Source organism: Argentina silus (genome assembly GCF_951799395.1).
Source record: "Argentina silus genome assembly, chromosome: 10".
In the NCBI taxonomy this organism is placed as follows: domain Eukaryota; kingdom Metazoa; phylum Chordata; class Actinopteri; order Argentiniformes; family Argentinidae; genus Argentina; species Argentina silus.
Window position 1 is genome coordinate 293,579 of NC_139664.1, and position 18,349 is coordinate 311,927.

General features: G+C 45.3%; 1 protein-coding gene across 1 annotated transcript in view; it reads left to right on the plus strand.

Annotated features, from left to right (window-relative positions):
- The window catches only part of sema6cb (semaphorin 6Cb), a 49,143-nt gene extending 30,996 nt beyond the window's left edge, over nt 1–18,147 (plus strand). The window contains exons 16-19 of the mRNA XM_083678420.1: nt 2,368–2,426; nt 2,832–2,882; nt 5,722–5,877; nt 14,307–18,147. Coding sequence (XP_083534546.1) covers nt 2,368–2,426; nt 2,832–2,882; nt 5,722–5,877; nt 14,307–15,643 — 1,603 coding nt within the window. The 3' untranslated portion in view covers nt 15,644–18,147. The remainder of the gene's footprint in view (nt 1–2,367; nt 2,427–2,831; nt 2,883–5,721; nt 5,878–14,306) is intronic.
- The last annotated feature ends 202 nt before the right edge of the window (nt 18,148–18,349 follow it).

Genomic DNA, 18,349 nt, shown 5'->3' on the forward strand with positions numbered 1-18,349 from the left:
GTGCGAGAGAGAGTGAGAGTCAGTGTGTGTGCATGTGTGTTGAGGAGGTAATCAGAATCCCACCCAAGGTTTGATTTATGACACATTTTTAACTGGCAGGACAGAGCCACACAGCAAACCAATGAAGGGGAACCTGAGAGATTGGCAAATATCATACATAAAGCCATTACCCCCTGCCTCCGTCAAGCACAGAGGAGGGAGGGAGAGAGGGGAGAGAGGGGGAGAGGGAGAGAGAGAGAGAGAGAGAGAGAGAGAGAGAGGAAATGGTGTGAAAGAGGTAGAACCCGAGCATGGCCATGCCTCCAGATGCAGCAGCTCATAAAGCCAGTAATGGGGCTGGGCTAGGGAGCGACAGGGGACATGTCCCTCTCTTTTCCCTCTCTCTTTCTTTCTTTTTTCTCTCTCTCTCTCTCTCCAACCCTACTCTCTCTCCAGAGGTGGCATAAATTTTGCTGGCTGCTTTGGGGGGTTGATCTGGAGGTGAAGTGTTTCCACAGTTTCCTGTCTCTCTCCCTGCACTGTCAGCGCTTTGGGACATGGCGTGCCAAGGAAGCCAGTGTCTCTCTCTCTCTCTCTTTCCTTCTCTCTCTCTCTCTCTCTCTTTCTTTCTTTCTTTCTTTCTCTCTCTGGCTCTCATTCTCTCCCTACTCTCTCCCATGACTATCTCTCTTTGTCTGTAAAGGAGAAATAATGTAAAGGAGCAGACAAATAGGTTGGATAGTCTAATAGTTGCACGCACGCACGCACGCACTCGCACACGATCAACAATCCTAGGCCCACTCACTCACACTGAAACCTACACAAGGCTGCGTAAACACAACGCTATTGGCTGTCAGTAGGCCCTCTGCTGAGCATAAAGAGATAAGTGAAGCTGTTATTTCTTTGAGCCCCTCTCTCCCCCTCTCTCCCCCTCCCCTCTGAATTCTCGGTTTCTTGATTTGCTCACTGGGTCTGCATTCACTGGGTCTGCATTCACTCATCTCGGCCTGCTTTTCATTTAGACGTCATTTGTTTTTGGCAGCAACTGAACTGTGTGTGTAGTGCGTGTGTGTGTGTAGTGCGTGTGTGTGTAGTGCGTGTGTGTGTATGCATGTGTGTGTATGCGCGTGCGTGCGTGCCTCAGTTATATGTCCCTCTCTGTGATAACTACATACATGAGTATGTGTGTGTGTATGCGTGTGTGTGTGCATGCGTGCTTCAGTTATACGTCCCTCTCTGTGATAACTACATACATGAGTATGTGTTTGTGAATGCGTGTCTGTTATTGTTGTTTTCTTTGATAGAATGCTTGGTCGATACAGCTTGATACGCTGTCATTGATGTGATGTTATGCTCGACTAAGGGGCACTCGCTCTGCTGTGTATCAAAGCAGTCAGATTATTCACCGTGACTGAGTGTTGTTGAATGAGTGTTGTTGAATGTGCATGTGTCTCCTTTGATTCCTGATTGACTCATACTGTAGGTTGAGATGAGATCAGCATACTAAATGTAAATGTATTTCAAAGGTACTAAAGGTACAAAACATCTCGTATGTATGCAGTGATTCGTATGTATGCAGTGTCTCGTATGTATGCAGTGTCTCGTATGTATGCAGTGTTTCGTATGTATGCAGTGTCTCGTATGTATGCAGTGTCTCGTATGTATGCAGTGTTTCGTATGTATGCAGTGTCTCGTATGTATGCAGTGTCTCGTATGTATGCAGTGTTTCGTATGTATGCAGTGTCTCGTATGTATGCAGTGTCTCGTATGTATGCAGTGTCTCGTATGTATGCAGTGATTCGTTACGGAACTCAGTGAGAGATCCAGAGAACGGAGGATCGTGGCAACTGGTGATGATCATCAACTCTTGACATCATTTGTGACGCACAGCACAATAAATGGCGTCTGATTGAACAAGGATGATGGGGACTTGTCGATTCATCCTTCCTTTAAGCTCAGTGACATTTTCAAAATTAGTGCAAGAAAAGTCACAATGGAAAAAAGTTTGATTCTATCCCATGACTCATGAGTGACCTCGTATCCTCTGTAAACATCCTACCTTCCTCCTGGACTTTGATTGCTGCTTTTATGATATGACTACATGTGTTTTTTTTTTTTTTTTATGCACTTTGAGATTATTCTTGTATAATTAAAAGCGCTTTATAAATGTAATTTATTATTATTGTTAATAATAATAATAATAATATCATCCATCCATCCATCCATTGAATTTTCTGTTTACGACTCGCCAAAAATTGCATTTTGAAAGGCTTGACAATGTACCCAATTAAAAACAGCGGAGGTTCTGTTCAAGTGATAAAGAATGGATGACGCAGGAAGTGAATTCACTGACAAGCTATTTGTCCTTTTGTGTTGTTGTTTTTCCAGAGGCGGATTTGAACAGGATGTCGAGAACGCCTACCCTCAATACCCAGATAGCTGTCACGGTAAGGTGGAACAGTCCCTGTTCTATTCTAATGGCTCTTGAGCATGTCCACAAAAACAGTATAAGAGCTTTTAATTGTCCCACATGACCAAGAGAGAGGTTACAGGTGATCGCGACACTTGGTTATGCAATACAATTAATTTGTTTCATAAACCCTGTCAAAAGGGCAGAGCATTCAATTGAAGTTGAAGGGGCTTATCATTTGTGAATGGGAAGGAAAGCCCTCATTCAAAATTGCAGTGGGAATTCCTACGGGAATTGTGCCAATTTCATCAATGTTAATTAAGCAGTCAGTTGCTCTTTATCTTCCGGAACATTGTGTTGATTGTTCAGCTACTACTCAGGCTTGCACAATAGTCTGTTGTCCTTCAACATGTTGTTTTTCTCTTCCCTTTTTCTTCCCCAGACGTCCTGGCGACCACACGCAAGCAAAACACTGCTGCTGATTTAGCATATGGTCAGTTGACATCTTTCTAAATGTTATTCTTAAACTGTCTGAACGGTTTGAGAAAGTTTCAGAAAAGGCTAACTGTTAGCAAGCAGAGCCTGGTAAACATCTTTACCCCCCCCCCCCCCCCCCTTTGTGCTTGTTTTGCAACCCTAGCTGTTCAGGAGCTTTTGTGGGGACAACAGCAACAGCACCATCTCTCTAACAAATAGACAGACAGCTTTAACATTCGTGCTATTGTCCAAAACCAGCAGCACCATCACTCTTTGACAGGCTAGCAGCCTCAGTGGCCAAGCTGCCTAATTCCCTGTATCGGGGGGGGGGGATCATCATCCCTGTCACGTTCCATTACTCCCCCATTGCCACCGAGTGGAGTGGTCACAGAGCTCAGTGAGTGGATAGGTTTCTAAAGAGGAGTGCTAACGCTTGCTCTCAGCTGAGGAGGACCGTATCTTTGGTACAAGACAATCATAAGGTATTAAATCCAGGGACCATGTCTTAGATGGGGGGGGTATTTGTATATGAAATGGTCTTTATCAGAGAACAGCATCGTCCACCACGTATTCCAACAGCTTTCAGTAATAGAGTTCCTTGAAGAAGTCAGAAGACTTCAATTCGTTCTCGCCAAACTTTTTTGTTGAGTCGAAGTCGGCGGGAATTATGCATAAAGAGTTAAGTTGGTAGACGTCTGTAACAAAACGAATCACTTGGTCCCCTGACAAATTAGACACGAGAGCTAATGGCGGCCGTTTGTCTCTAGGGGTGATTAGCGCTGCACTGAAACTATCATCATGAGAGATGTTGGTCATTATGTCCCACGATACCATCCATCCCGTGTCCAGACCGTCGCTCCATCTCGGCTTACTTCAGGAGCGCAGAGGCCACGCTGTCTGCTGGTGGACCTAGCCCCAGAAACTCCACAGTCCCACAGTGCTTTTGTTCGCTCTGCTGGAGGAAGTGCAGCTCAGTGGGCAGTGGGACTTGATTAGCAACCCCACTGGTTTATTTCACAGGTTTTTAGCGCGTCTATTCCTCGGCACACAGTTTGAAGTACTTCACACACTGTCAGACGCCCCTCCTTCTCGCGGAATTACAAAAGCCTTTAAAGCGTCCAAACTGAAGATCAATTATCAGCTCTCCCAACAGTAAAACACCCCGTATGTCGAACAAAGCCGTTTTAGCTGGTGGGTACTGGTACCCGCTCGAACTGCACCAAACGCAGACGTTCCCTTTCTTCCTCCTCCCTGTTGTCCAACAATCTCTTCTAATGGAGAGAACACGGCCAGACAAATATGGCTGTGTGGATAATCAAATGATTCCTTTGTGCTTTTCCTCCCCTCCTCATATTTTCCAACCGTAAAAGAGAAAAAATAAAAAATAAAAACAAGAGAGAGAGAGAGAGCACAAATGAACAAGCACACATGCACATAGACACACACAATTGTGATAAATTGAACTAATAATACAGCCCTGGAGCTTTTGTCCGGCTGTGCCAAGGCTGAACTCCCCCGGTAGGCCGTTTTAATTTGCCTGGCACAGATGGCTCTCTGACGCGGCACCTTATTTGAAGCAAAAACTGTCAACTGGCTGAGAGAGGAAACGAGAGAACAAGCCTTTCACTTTCAATCTGGACTGGCAGTTCTCAGTATGTTAACATTATGGCCGGCTTATTAGCGGTAGCAGTATGCCCCACACCAGGCCTCAAGGACACCCACCAGCAGATAATTAAGAGTACACTCTAGAGAGTGTCATGGAGATGAGCAACGTCTTAAATCCTGCCTGGTCTCTTATGGTCGGACCCTTATTGGGGATATTTTCAGAATATTCAACCATCGTCACGTTTTCTGTAAACCAGTCGTCTCTAATTAAATAGTGTGATTGAGATTTTTAGGGGGTTAGATAATAATAATAATAATAATAATAATATATGCCATTTAGCTGTCGCTTTTATCCAAAGGGACTTACATTGCAGTGAGTGCATACATTTCAGTATATATGGTCCCAGCGGGAATCAAACCCACAACCTAAGCGTTGTTAGCGCCATGATCTACCCACTGAGCCACAGAGGACCAGGTATGGTAAGCCGGATAGAGATACAGCAGCCGCGACAGGAAGCTACTAAGTAGAAAAAAGAAAGTTACCTTTCTCTAAGGAGAGAAAAGAAAGTTAGAGTATTACCTACCATAGTTACTGGTATCTGTTTATATGTATGTGCAAAACCACTTGGTGAAGAGGACCAGACGTGGATTGAAGCATGCAATGGAGGTATGAGTGTGTCTGTGTTGGAAGAGTCATTCATGGGAGCTTTTGCCAGCTGGCGAAGTCCATTAAAAATAGGGATTTTCTGTAGAATGTGCTGGAATGCCAGGGGCAAAAGATTCTTCAATAGTTCGGTAACAAACAAAAGCAGCCAGTTCGGAAATTTAGGGCCAGGACGGCAGCCAAATCTCGGCCATATTGGGCACGAACGTATTTCTCCAGTGACTTGTAATTGCCGAGACTCAGGAATGTTTTATCTATTAAGGGTTTTAAACCGCTGGAGAGACTTGGGTTCCAAAGCGCTCAATCACGACGTACCTATCGAGAGAAGTACTGTGTAAATTACGCTGAATTTCATGAATGCTGTTTATGTTGATGTCTTCACTGTCGTCAAGGAAAACTTTATGTGTAACAGCTTGTGTTGTTTTATGGCAGTAATTTTTTTTTTTAAAAGCTGGATTTATCTACCTTTTCTCCCAAGGTACTTGGAATTCTGTCCTTGTCGTAGAACTACTTTATATCCAGGGTTGTTTTGTGCTGCATTTTACTAACGGGTCAATTTGTTGCCACTCCCCCCGTACAACAACAGGGAAGACCACGCCCACAATCGCCAGCACAACCAATCAGGGGGCGGCATTCCCAAAGGTGGCAGGTGACCCTGAAAGAGGTACAGGTCCTGATGGCCGTCCTCCAGTGGGGGACCCGGGGTCACCTGACTCGGAGCCAATCAGTGTGGAGATGGAGGGTAAGGGGGTGGGGTGTCTGTGTCTGCTGAACTTTGACCTGCATTGGATTGCACTGATGGGCCCTGGTGTTCCACTCTACTCTTAACAAGGCTGACAACTAACACTTCACTAATCTGCCCATAGGGCACTGAACATGGCTAAAGTTTGATAACATTCTTTTATCTGTGTGTAGAACACTGAACTAACACCCCATGCATTTGACCTAATCTCTAACAGAACATGACATCATTGATAATCAGTGTGATTGTCAGTGATAGTCAGGTTATAGAGGAGGCTAAAGTTGCAACCTCACATTTAACCATCCATCTGTCCAGGCTCAATGAAAGGCATAAACACTTGGATAGATACTGCATCCGATCTAATTAGGTCCTTAAATCAAATTCATTCTGCATGTCCAAACAAAACTACTACCACTTCTCTCCTTGCATCTCTTATTTAGCTGATCTAGACACACTAACTGCCTCTTAGTTTATCCAAGTGGGCAAACGTTAACAATCAAACACAAACCATGCAGATCTCCCCCTCTGCTCACGCTGCCTCGACCACCGCTTTCCCTGAGTGTCATCCTCCGATTACTCCCTAGGAAACCGCCTGAAGCTCTGAATATTCAGGGAGATTTGGAGACCCGTTCTTGTTCATGCGATTTATTTTACCCTCCTCCTTTTCCCTTCACACCTCTGGCATGTTGTCAAGAGTCCATAAATCCTCAGTACTGAGAGGTTTCTTCCATTCAGGCCAACAGAGTCTCTGGCTGCAATGATGAGCCACTCAGGCTCAAATGAGAAAAGCCTGTAACAAATAAATAACCGGCGGGCGACGGGGGCGGGGGGGCGACGGGGGCCAACGGGCGGACGAGAGGGAAACCATAATAGAAACTTCGGCAACGCAATCTATTTCAGCTGCTCCACTGTGGCGTCGGGCTGCCCGTTCAATCAGAAGCACAGCGCGGGCGTCTGATAAGACGGGAGAGGAACCGTTATGGAGGTAACAGCATCGCAGTTCCAGGAGCGCCTCGCGTTCCCGGCTTTGTGCCGGCGTACTGTACACTTTAGTGGTTGTCCTGAAGGAAGCGTCAGTCAAGAAATACTGTGAAAACATTAAACTAGTTCCTTCTAGAAGAGAGTTCCACTGAACCCTGAAACTATGTGATGGCATCAGAACAAACCAGCTTTAGACTTGGACGTTTTAGCCCACGTTATCCCAGACCGAAGAACTTATTCAGCACTGGGCTGAGATTAATGTGTTTCATTATGTTTTACTGACGCGGGCCAAGAAGAAACTCTGAAGCAGGTGTGAAACTAATTTGGCCTCCGGCATTACAGTAATTATCCCATGGCAACACAAGCTTCTGATAGTGATACTGCCTCACTTCCTGTGTTTAGATTTTATGCAACATAGGCCTATGAGGATAAAAATACAAGGTGATATGATTCACCCGGGTATCTGTATATTCAATGTATTATATAAAGGCTGGGACCAACCAAAATACAAGTGCAAGAGTCTCTAGTGAGACCTCTCTATTATCAGCGTTTTCAGCAACCAGGTTTAACTGAAGCTGTTGCCATCCAGGGATTAACGCCTACTCCCTTATGGTGTCAAAACGCTCTAAACTACACGTTTGCAAAAACCATGTTATGTAGACATCAGGTTCTAGACCTCGCTGCTGTTTTGTTTTCTCCATCCATTTCCTGCCTTTTTAAATAGACCTTGTTCAGTGTGGTTCACACATCCAAATGAACCTGTGTGGGTGAGGCCCGACCCAAAAAAAAAAGAAAAAGAACGTCCCTAGCATCTGATTTAGCTGACGAGCACGAGGAGATAACCCGGTAATGGCAGCAGGCAAAGCTGGGTTTTGAAACTCATTAAAGCCCCGTAGAGCAGAGAGTGAACTCCTACTGAACTATTATTTTCCATTGAAGAGGGGTTGGTGTCCTTGGGGGAACAGCGCCAGTTCCTTAAGACTTATTTATACCTCAGCCAGGCCACAGTAACACAGACACCAGTTGCATCACTTCCTGTCTGGGCAAAGATACGACTTTTAACTCCTGTGTCACCCTTACATTGCGACATCATCTATTTGAAATCGTGCAGTTAGACATTTCAAAACCTTCAGAACTTTTTCGAGGCATATGTTGGGGAAAAAACTATGAGGCACCCTGCCCAGGATGGGTGTGTAGTAATTCATCATAACTTGGAAAAGAATGGCCAGCACCCCACTAAATTGCCCCAGGCCGGACCGTTTCAGCCAAAGTTGTGTCACTTATTCATAGTCGTGGCGTAATGGCTCTTAATAAAGGTCACTCGAACTAGATCACTTTTTCCCTTTAATTCCTCTCCATAGCTCACCAGCTCTTTTACGACAGTTATGAATGACATCATATTTCACGCTGAAAGCATTGCCTGTGAGACTGTAACCCTAACCCTAACCCCTTCGCAGGTCACACGCAGGACATGCAGAGTGCCGGTCCTTCCATATGCAAGTGAACCAGTAAACTGACATTTATCAAGTCAGGCACACCGTCAAACACCTCTAAATACACGACGTGTTTGACTTGTTTGTGGCTTGTTGTGTAACACCCACCATGGCCTTCCAATATCTTCAGTGTTACAATGGTGATAATCAAGTGTTAGTTGGCACAAGCCATCAATTTCTGACGGTGAACCTCGGGGCTCACAGTCATCAAAGTCTCACGGTGAACCTTGGGGCCCACAGTGTAAAGATCCATCTATGCAGTTGTCGGTACTCCTAACCCTAACCCCTTACCCCTTTTCTGTCTCCTTGACCGTTTGGGAATAGTTGTGTTAACCTGCCTGTTTTTTCGGTTGGACTAACCCCTAGCAACCTGCCTTCTTTGTTGAATCCTCTCCCTCTCGACCCCTTTACCCTTCCGACCTCTCAGTCCAGTTTCAGAGCCTAACTGAAACTGAGCTCTGTGTGTTTCTGTGGCCTACAAGCAGTTTCGCAATGGCTTAGGTCCTGCAAGGGTTGGTAAAGCTATAGTTTTTCCAGAGCCGGTTTTCATCAAAGTTGACGATGTTGAAGATGGCTCTGGAATACCTTTGCTTTACCGGCTGCAGAATCGCAAATGCCTTGTTTATGTGACTTCTGATGCAACTGCATGTACCAATTGTGTCACAACGGTAATGCATGTAGCGCCATGCCTTATGTGATAACGTATGAAGAGCCTATCAGACACCACTTCAACTATACTGTCTGTTCCAAAGCTGTTTGAAATACAATAATAATAATCTCTCTTTGCATTATCTCCCATGTTGTGACAGATAATATCTTGGTTTTCAAAGCAAGCGTTGAGTGGTAAAATGAGACATATGGCAATGCACAGTCTCTCTACTTGCCAGTTCCCTACAGTATATTCCTTGCTTTTCTACCACTATTCAACAATAATCTTAATGAAACCCGTTGATGTTCAACACGCATCATCACACTCATAATGAAATGCTCTCTCCATTAGCGGTATTTTTCAATTGGAGTAAACCAGTTCCATTATAGCATGCCCGTATTACCTCATGTGCATAAATCAAGCTGCATCCAATTGGTTGCGCACTGATGTGGAATATTATGCAAATTCTTAATAATGTGAGTACATGATTGAATTCATTCACTCAACATCCAGAGGCGCACACACACACACACATACATATACACATATAGACATATACACACATGCGCACACACTCAGTGAAGTATGTCTGTCAGTACACTGACATCAGGTATTTCAGCTGTCAGATTACTCAAGGTTCAAGGTAGCGGGTGAAGTAGCTTCTTCTTGTGTCTCTTTTTGGAGGGGGGAAAGACGCACAAAAACATCCTAGTTCATTATTTCCACTTTCGGTTTGGTGGGAGTCTTGCAGCAGTTAAGTTGTTGTTATTTCTCCCACAAAAGTAAATCTGTAGCATTAGGACGAGGTAATGCTTGCCTGAGGTGCCTAGGGCCATTTTGACTCATTGCCATACAATGGATTGAATGTACTCATTAATGGAAGTATTACATACTCTCCTCCACTCAGAGAAATAGGAACTAATTAGACTATTTTGGAGCATCTTCACTTGATGCAAAAATAGAACTCGAGAAGTCTCTAGGTTCAGAAGTGCTCAAGTACGCTTTTGAGTACAGACGCAATGAAAAAATGTATAGTCCTTTTTCAAATTAAAGTTTTCTGTTTTCGTATCTTTGAAGTGTCTCAAAGTCGAGCTACATCTATATGCTCCATGGCATGGGGCCCCATAGATCCATATAGCCATCTGCAATCATGATTCCCAGAACAATTCAAAACAGATTTGGCATCCCAGTTCAATTAACCTGCAATTCACAAAATCCACAAAATAATCAGTTGATGTCCAATTCTTCCAAAAGCTTATCCCTAAGCAAGTTCTTCCCGCCTGGTTGTCCACCAGGGACTCAAGACTGCAGATGGCTAGTTGTATCTACAGTGTATGGGAGACATGTTTTGGAATACGGACAAAAGTCCACATTTCTAATTTTGGGTGTACTGTTCCCTTCCAAAACGTCAATGCTTCAATGTGGCCTCACTTTGAATGACCCTTGAGGTGTTTTATTCAGCCTTTTGCATTCAACTGCAGAGAGGAAAACACTAATTGCTTGGTTAAAACCGAAAGACTGAGCAGATAAAACCTTAACTTGGTTCAGTTGAGCATTTATGGAGTGTCAAGGCCATGCATCTTTATCATTAATTCCCCATCAATTTAAGATATCTTAGTGACTTGAGACATTTATATTACGGTATAAACATCTGCTTGGGAAGTGTTTGTGTGACGCTCCTGTTGTTATTGGTTTTCCAAGCACCTTTATCACCTGCAGAAATAACATTTCACACAACAAAAGCTAGATGTTCTCAACTTCACCCCATCTCCAATTAGTGAGATGCAGAACAGACGCAAGCTTGTGCTTTAGCTTGCTTACATAACTCACTGCACCACCGTCTATTTTTAACGTTACGGATATAATCGCTCAGTGTTTCTCTCATACCGTGCTATGAAGAAGTCGAGCGGCAGCCTCTCCTCCTACCACAACACAGCTGCTTCTGAGAGCCAGGCTTCAAAACCCACCAGACTTGACAATCTGTCACTCACTGCCGACACGTCTATCTCTCCATCTTCTGCCTCCCTCCCTCCTTCCCTCCCTCCCTCCTTCTTACAATCTGCTCTTTGCACATTCTCCTGACTTCTCCACTTTCTTTTGTCACTTTTCGGGTCCCTGCTAGCTTCCTGTCCTGTGCTGCTTTCTTTTATTTTTCTTTCTCTTTTGTCTGCTCCTCCATTCCTCCCTCTCTTCTCCTTTGTCAGCTTCTAACTGAAGTTACATTTTCTTCCCCCCCATCTCTCGCTCTCTGCTCTCCCGTTCCGTCACCATCCGGCTCTCCACCTTCCCTCCTCTCCTCTCACAGCCCATCTGTCTGTTTATCTTTTGGCAGACCTGAGGGTCCTAAATGCCGCATCACTGTTCTTCGCACATTATGGCTATATCAGGAGACCATGTTGAAGTGACACTTATGGAAAAAATATAAAGTGACGGGGAGGGGGTAAAAACAGGAGAAACTCTGTCGTTAAACATCAAGACGATGTTGAGTTGCTTTGAGTAGCTCCGATTATCACCTCCACATGCCACCCGTGCCGTGTGGTTTCGAATAACACAAACACACCTTTCAGTCACCCTCCTTAGGATGCTGTCACTCGACAGACGACGCGAAATTCACAATCTCAAATTCAGGGTTAGATGTCATATTTCCTTCATCGCAATGTCTGATAATAACAACTCTTGACTATTTGACTCTTTTAGAGTTGTATTAATCCAAACTGCCATAGAGGCAAATGCCTAAGACCCATCCGAGAGTATGCCTGTACAGACCCATCCGAGAGTATGCCTGTACAGACCCATCCGAGAGTATGCCTGTACAGTGCGCCTCCTGTGCGCCATCTAGCAGTACACAAGTCCTCCCCCATGATTCACCGGGTATTAATTTCACTGTGACTGCGCCACCATATGTCATGCATACGCACCGATTGAGACATCTGCCCAGGCCCCCCAAACGTGTTGTGACAGGTTGTGCGTGGGGTTGGGATTTGTGTACCTCCCCTGCGCAGTTCCCCCCACTGTGGCGCTTGACTCATACCTTCTCGGCCATGTGGAACCCTTCAATAAGTCATGGGGCCACCCGGGGGTCGTGGTTGAGGGGGCACCAGATGAGTCACAGGTAGCTCAGAGCCACAGGGAGGCTGGGTGAAGCCACACAGAGACGTGGTCATCCGTTCTCTTTTATTCAAAAGAACCCCACATGTTGCTGCCATGCTTCCTCAGCTCACTCTGACGCGTTGGCCCAGGACAAAGGAACGTTGGGTGGCGTTGCAACCGCCAAAGTAGTAGAGTAGAATAGAACTGACACACAGTATGGCCGATCTAACATGCAGTCAAATTGTACCCATGGGCTGTTGACTTAGGAAGAGCTAGCCTCACATTGCCATGTAAAAACTTCTCTTCCAGATAGTATTGTTAGAGACTCAAACACTTTCCCAGCAACTTCATGACCTACATACTGTTTAACTATCTCCATCAGAGTCGGGGAAAGAGACACACATGGAGGCAGCTCCTTCAAGACTAAAGAAACCCGGCCCTGTTTGATGCTAATTCTGCCATATCTTTTTCCTCATTTGTATTAAGAGCCTGTCAAAGGAAGGCAGTAGTGATGACAACACACAATAGGTGTCTTTCTCCATCTTGGGTTTACGTTTTTGAGTTATCAAAGTGCCAGGGGCTTTGATGCTGATTGTCATGTTGCTCTATCGATGCATAAATGTAGAAAAAAATGCCTGGCTTTGCTTTTATTTCTGTTTTGAATTCATGATGAGTTTCTGCTCAAAGCTGCGGCGCTTTTGTACAATACACTCCCATGCTTTCAGTCTGAAATGTGTGTGCACTGCATACCTGGCCTGCACATCAGCATTGATCTGTCTATAGAGTCCACACACACACACACACACACACTTAGTGAGTCCTAAGAACATTTTTCCTCAAAATATCCCAAGGTGACCCTGTGCTGTGTCCAGCATGTAGATTGCTATGAGATTATATACACAGGTCCCATTCCTTATAAATGAATTAGTATCCTTTTGAATGTGAGTTTGTGACTTGTGGTATATTGAAGGAATTTACCCTCACAGTCTTGCAATATGTCTCTAATTCACATGGACAAAAGCCTTTTTGATGTACCTGGCAACTCATTGAACAAACCCCATTGAAGAAAACCGTGAAGTGGGAGACACATTTCTGTCATTTTTGAATTTTGAAAGAGATTTCTGCTAAACACATTATTGTAAATTCCCTGGAGGTAACATTCCCGCAGCATGAAGAGCTCTCACTCTGTCAAGTCTGAAGCAAGTGGCAGCTCTTCATTTCATCAAAAGAGAGGAACGCTAGACAGTGTCTCCCAGGCATAATCATTTAAATCCTTGTCCTTCCTCCTCCCCATCATCATCATCATCCTCCTCCTCAATACCTTCTAAACCACCATTTAGGTTGAACCTGGCACCATCACTTTCCATTACGGCCCCCAAACTTTCATTATGTGTTTAAATTAGCCCATTTGGCACACCTGCATTCTCCTGCCGCTGTAGACCCACATCCCCTCCCCAGACCAATCAATTTCATCGAGACTGTCATTAAGGGTGGAAAAGGGCCTGACACCACAGATGGCAGCAGCCTTTGCAAATGAGCTCTGATTGCGAGAGGTGGCAAGTATCACTCCTCCTGTCGCTCCTTGCATTCCATTAGCCAAATACAGTGGCAGGGTCACATTGCTCCGGGGGGGTTTTATGCCGTTTTGTCACGACAACCTTGAGATTTTGAGGTGTTGAGTTGCTGTAGCGCAGATCATTTTCCTTTTGAACAAAACTCAGAAACTTATTCAAGTCAAAATTGGCGAGAACGATGCGTTCCGTGAGTTGGTCAGTCAACCTGTTATTTTTGGCAAGTTCGTCACGCCAGGTGCGCCCGCCCTGAAACACGTTTTGGAAAGCACAGCTTGTGAAAATGACATCAGACCCCTGCCGGTGTGCCCATCAATATTTAAAAGCCCAAGCTCATTTTGGAGTTGATTTCTCACCGCCTAGGGAGATTTTGCCCTCTGCCATTCTCTCTAGTCGGCTGAGGGCCTGGCAAGAAAGACTTTATTGATTCATTAACAGAGGAGGGCGGGAAGCCAACAGTCTAGTTCAAACACCTCTGCCATGCCGCTTCCCACATAGCAGAGCTTCTGTAAACACAACCTGTCTTTTCCAGCTGCCGTTTGACCTACATTAGCCGTGGAAATGTAACTCTCTTGTAAATTTGCTGTTGGATTTCTTTACTCTAAAAGATAGCTTCTCTCACTCTGTGGTGTTTTCTTTCTGAAGGTGTCCGGCGGCCTCCTGAGGTGGAGAAGACCAACCACAGTGTCCACTACACCCTCCTGATCGCCTGTGTGCTGGTGGCCTTTGTCTTGGGCGCCTTCCTCTCCGGTTTCCTGGTCTCCTGCTACTGCAACCACACGGGCCACAAGACTAAGAGGTTGGCCAAGGACCCAGAGGCCCCGATCCCCCACGCCCTGTCCCTCCGCAGCCTTGCCAAGCTCAACGGCCTGCTGGACAACCAGAACAAAGAGGAAAAGCTGGAAGTGTCCTCGCCCCAGCTCTATAACTCATTATTCTCCAACGGGAAGAAACATCATCCACCCAGACGGATCGGGCATCACAGTGGGGTCACCATGGGAGACCTGGTCCACCCACACCACCTACACCATTCGTCTGAGCTCTCGGGTCTGCCCACTCCGGAATCCACCCCAGAGCTGCCTATCAAGAGCATGAAGGCCTTCAAGAACCAGTGGGAGAAGAACCAGAACTGCAACAACGCCAAGGAGCCAAAGTCACACAACATGGTACCATCAGGCTCCAGACCCAGCTCGGGCCTGCTCCACCAGCAGATCTTCCCCTACTCCCACAGCCTGGGCAACGGCCAAGCCATGGTGGGGGGACCCATGCACTTGGAGGAGCGCAAGATCCACAACACCGAGCGCATTCTGGCCCAGCAGCCGTACCCCTGCTACCCGCACAAAGTGATGGAGGTCACCTCGCTGGATGAGCTGCTCAAGCACATCCACGAGGCCAACGCCAGCAAGAACGCCCAGGTCATGACCTCATCTGGCCTGTTGGCCAGCGGCGGCGGGGGCCAGCTAGCTTTCGCTAACCGCATCCAGCCACAGATCCCAGAGACTGAGTCTGCACCCTACTACAGCTCCTCCACCCTGCCCCGAGATGGCCTCACCCGCCGCATGGACGTGCCCCCAGACATGCCCCCACACCACCAGTCCACCCTGGAGCGGAGGCACTCGTCCCAAAGGCACTCGCTGATTGCTGCCGCCACAAAGATGTCCAATGGAGGAGGAGGAGGAGGCGGCGGCGGAGGGATGGTGCCCCGGCAGCACAGCTTCAGCCAGCGCAGCGGTGGAGGCCACCAGCCACCCCCGCTCCTGGCCCGGATGAACTCCACCGGCAGCGCCTGCGAGATCCACTACCCGCTCATCCCCAACGGGTACCTGACACGCCAGCACAGCTACAACGGCGAGCAGCAGGAGGTCCTCCACCGGGGGGCCATAGTCCGCCGAACCACCTCCCTTAAACCCGACGTCCCTCCCAAGCCTCTGTTCATCCCCGCCACTTCTCCAGTCAACCAACAGGGAAAGTTCAACTACTGAGGTGAAAAGAGGAGGATAAATGGACAAGAGAGGGTTATGGGGACTGTACCTCGTCCTCTGCTCAGTGAACTCCCTAAGAAGAAGAAGAAGAAGAAGGCAGAGGGTGAGAGGTCAATGACCCTTCATTCAAAAAGACTTGCCTTGGATTATGTGACAGCCATTGTCACTGTTGACAAACCCCAAGCAAACTCGTTTCCCCCCCCCCTTCTTGTCCAATGAATATCTTTGTACCATATTGGTATTGCTCAGCTACTTGCTTATAGAGAGGTGAGGTACTGTGGTGGCGAAAGCGATCACCTTACAGTGTGTTAGGCTGCCATGTCCTCAGTGTGGATTTACAATGCAACATAGATATGGAAGAGATTTGCATCAGAGACTTTAAGGTAAACATTGGACATCTTAAGATTTCAAGCCAGAGCCTCTTGCGATGCCTACAGGACTTGCTTTTGCTTACCTTTTATGATGTAGTGTCGGCAAACAGTCCTGATCTCCCAATGTGTTCATATATATATGCATGTGTGTGTATATATATGTGTGTTTATATCTACACCTTATATGTATACATATGCAGTATATATACTGTGGAGCAAAATCAACAAACTTTACTGAAGGTAGCTCTGTCTTTGCCTTATTCTGAAAGTAAAACTATTCTGTTGAAATACCTTACCCATTGATGTACTGTATGGCATCTCAGACACAAGATTCACGAATGAGGCAAGGACCTGCCGACCACAGCATGGTAAGTAAGTGGACAGTTCAAGAGTGTGAGATACAGTATTAACACGTTCATGGTGAATTGACAACTCAAAATTAAATTCTGGCGGAAGAGAAAGGAAACTACTCAAAGCAACTATGCTATTCTCTGTTTTTGGAAATTGGACTCCCTAAGGTCTGAAAAGCAGATGCAAGGAATTCCCTTAAGATGAGAGAGTTCAGAGGTCAGTTCCTAAAGAATGTTTTATCTCGTTGGTGCTTCACAGTCCTCTGGAATGAAAATTAAGATGTGTTTCATGTATTAGTCATAACCCAAAGATGACCAGACAGATAACCCCCAAAGAATCAGGATCAAAATCAGACCATGCCATCTGAAAAACACTCTTAACATAGTATGGACTGCAGTTATTATAAGTATTAACTTTGTGGCTATTGGTTGTAAATAAAGGAATAATTACTAGCCAAATTTTAATTGTATGTGTAAATGTGTGCCTTATTTAATATAGTATGTGATATGGGGTAGGGGTTTAATGCAAGGAGCTAAGATGCTATTCTAATAGGTGTTTTTTGGTTTTTTTAATGGTCTTCAGTATGTGTCATATCTATTGTAGATTTGTATTTCTGGGGTTTTTGATATCCCTGAACTGTGAGCCTGTTAGGTTTGGCATAGTGACTACCACAGCTTGAGGCTGCAGAATTTCAGTTTGCCTCCTTTTCATGTCTGTTTTCACTGGGTTTTCTTTCCCCTGACTGCCACTGTATATTGTTGTTAGCATTAGCAGGCAACTTTATAGACTAAAGGGGGAACAAAAGTCCCACTGCTCACAACAATAGGGCCCTCCCTCTGATACTCAAAGATATCACCTGGTTTCAACCACAACAGGTAGTAAAAGAGAATGGGAATTGGGGCCTTTAGTAGTTGTTGTTTTTTTGTTTTTTTTTGTCAATTCAGGGGGTGTGATAATTGTTTTAGGAGAAAAGGATGAACTGTCTGATCCAATGAGCTAGGACTCAAAGGGATAGACACCATGTCTTCGGATCAACGCTCGAAGCATTGGGAACAGACGCCTGGTGTTTTTCCGCAGGGAATGGGGAAGCAGGCAGATCACCTTGGAAATATCACTCACTATAGAACTCTGCTGTTGCACTTTCTGGCAAAGTCATTCTGAGCATGGGTTACTGGAATCATGGTCCATTCTATGAAAAACATAACACTATTCTGTATCTGAAAAATGGTATTTATTGCCTAGATTCCTGGAGCTGGTTTGACCCAAAGTTAACTGTTCACACTTGAATGCACCTCAAGCTAACAGAGGAATACCATAGCCTTCAGTACATTACAACACTAACTATTCCTAGATGGCTAAAATTTTGTGTTGTAAGCTAATTAGTTATTTGGATATCACATGCAACATACAGTATGCATACGTAGAATCATTAAATACCATAAGGTCATAACATAACCCATTAACCCTATATTTAATTTAGAATGTGACCACATCTCATAATGAGGAATGGGGCAGCTACAGTACTTCTTGATGAGTTGATCTTGGTGAATTGAAGTGTAGTTTATTTCAGTTTTGAATTGAGATTGTATAGGAAAGGGCATGGGTCTCTCTTCTCTAATAGGTATCAGTATTAGAATAGAGTGTAAATACATTCTCTATGGGTCGGATCTCTCATTGATCAGTATTACGCTTCTGTCTCTCGTTTGCGGGCTAAGGCTCTTGAGCTATTATGAATGGTCTCACGGAATACCATTGTATGTCTCTTATAATAGAAATAAATGATACTACTATGTACATTTGTCACTGATTTGATTGTGTCACATTACCACACAATATTCAACAAGTACAGTATGAACATCTGTTCTCAAGTATTATCATTTTCAGAAAGCCAAATGCGTTCGTTCATGTGCGGACAACGACTTCAGGTGGTGAAGAGTGTGTTGCTGCTAAAGGCATAACTGTAACTATTTGTTATGCTTACAAA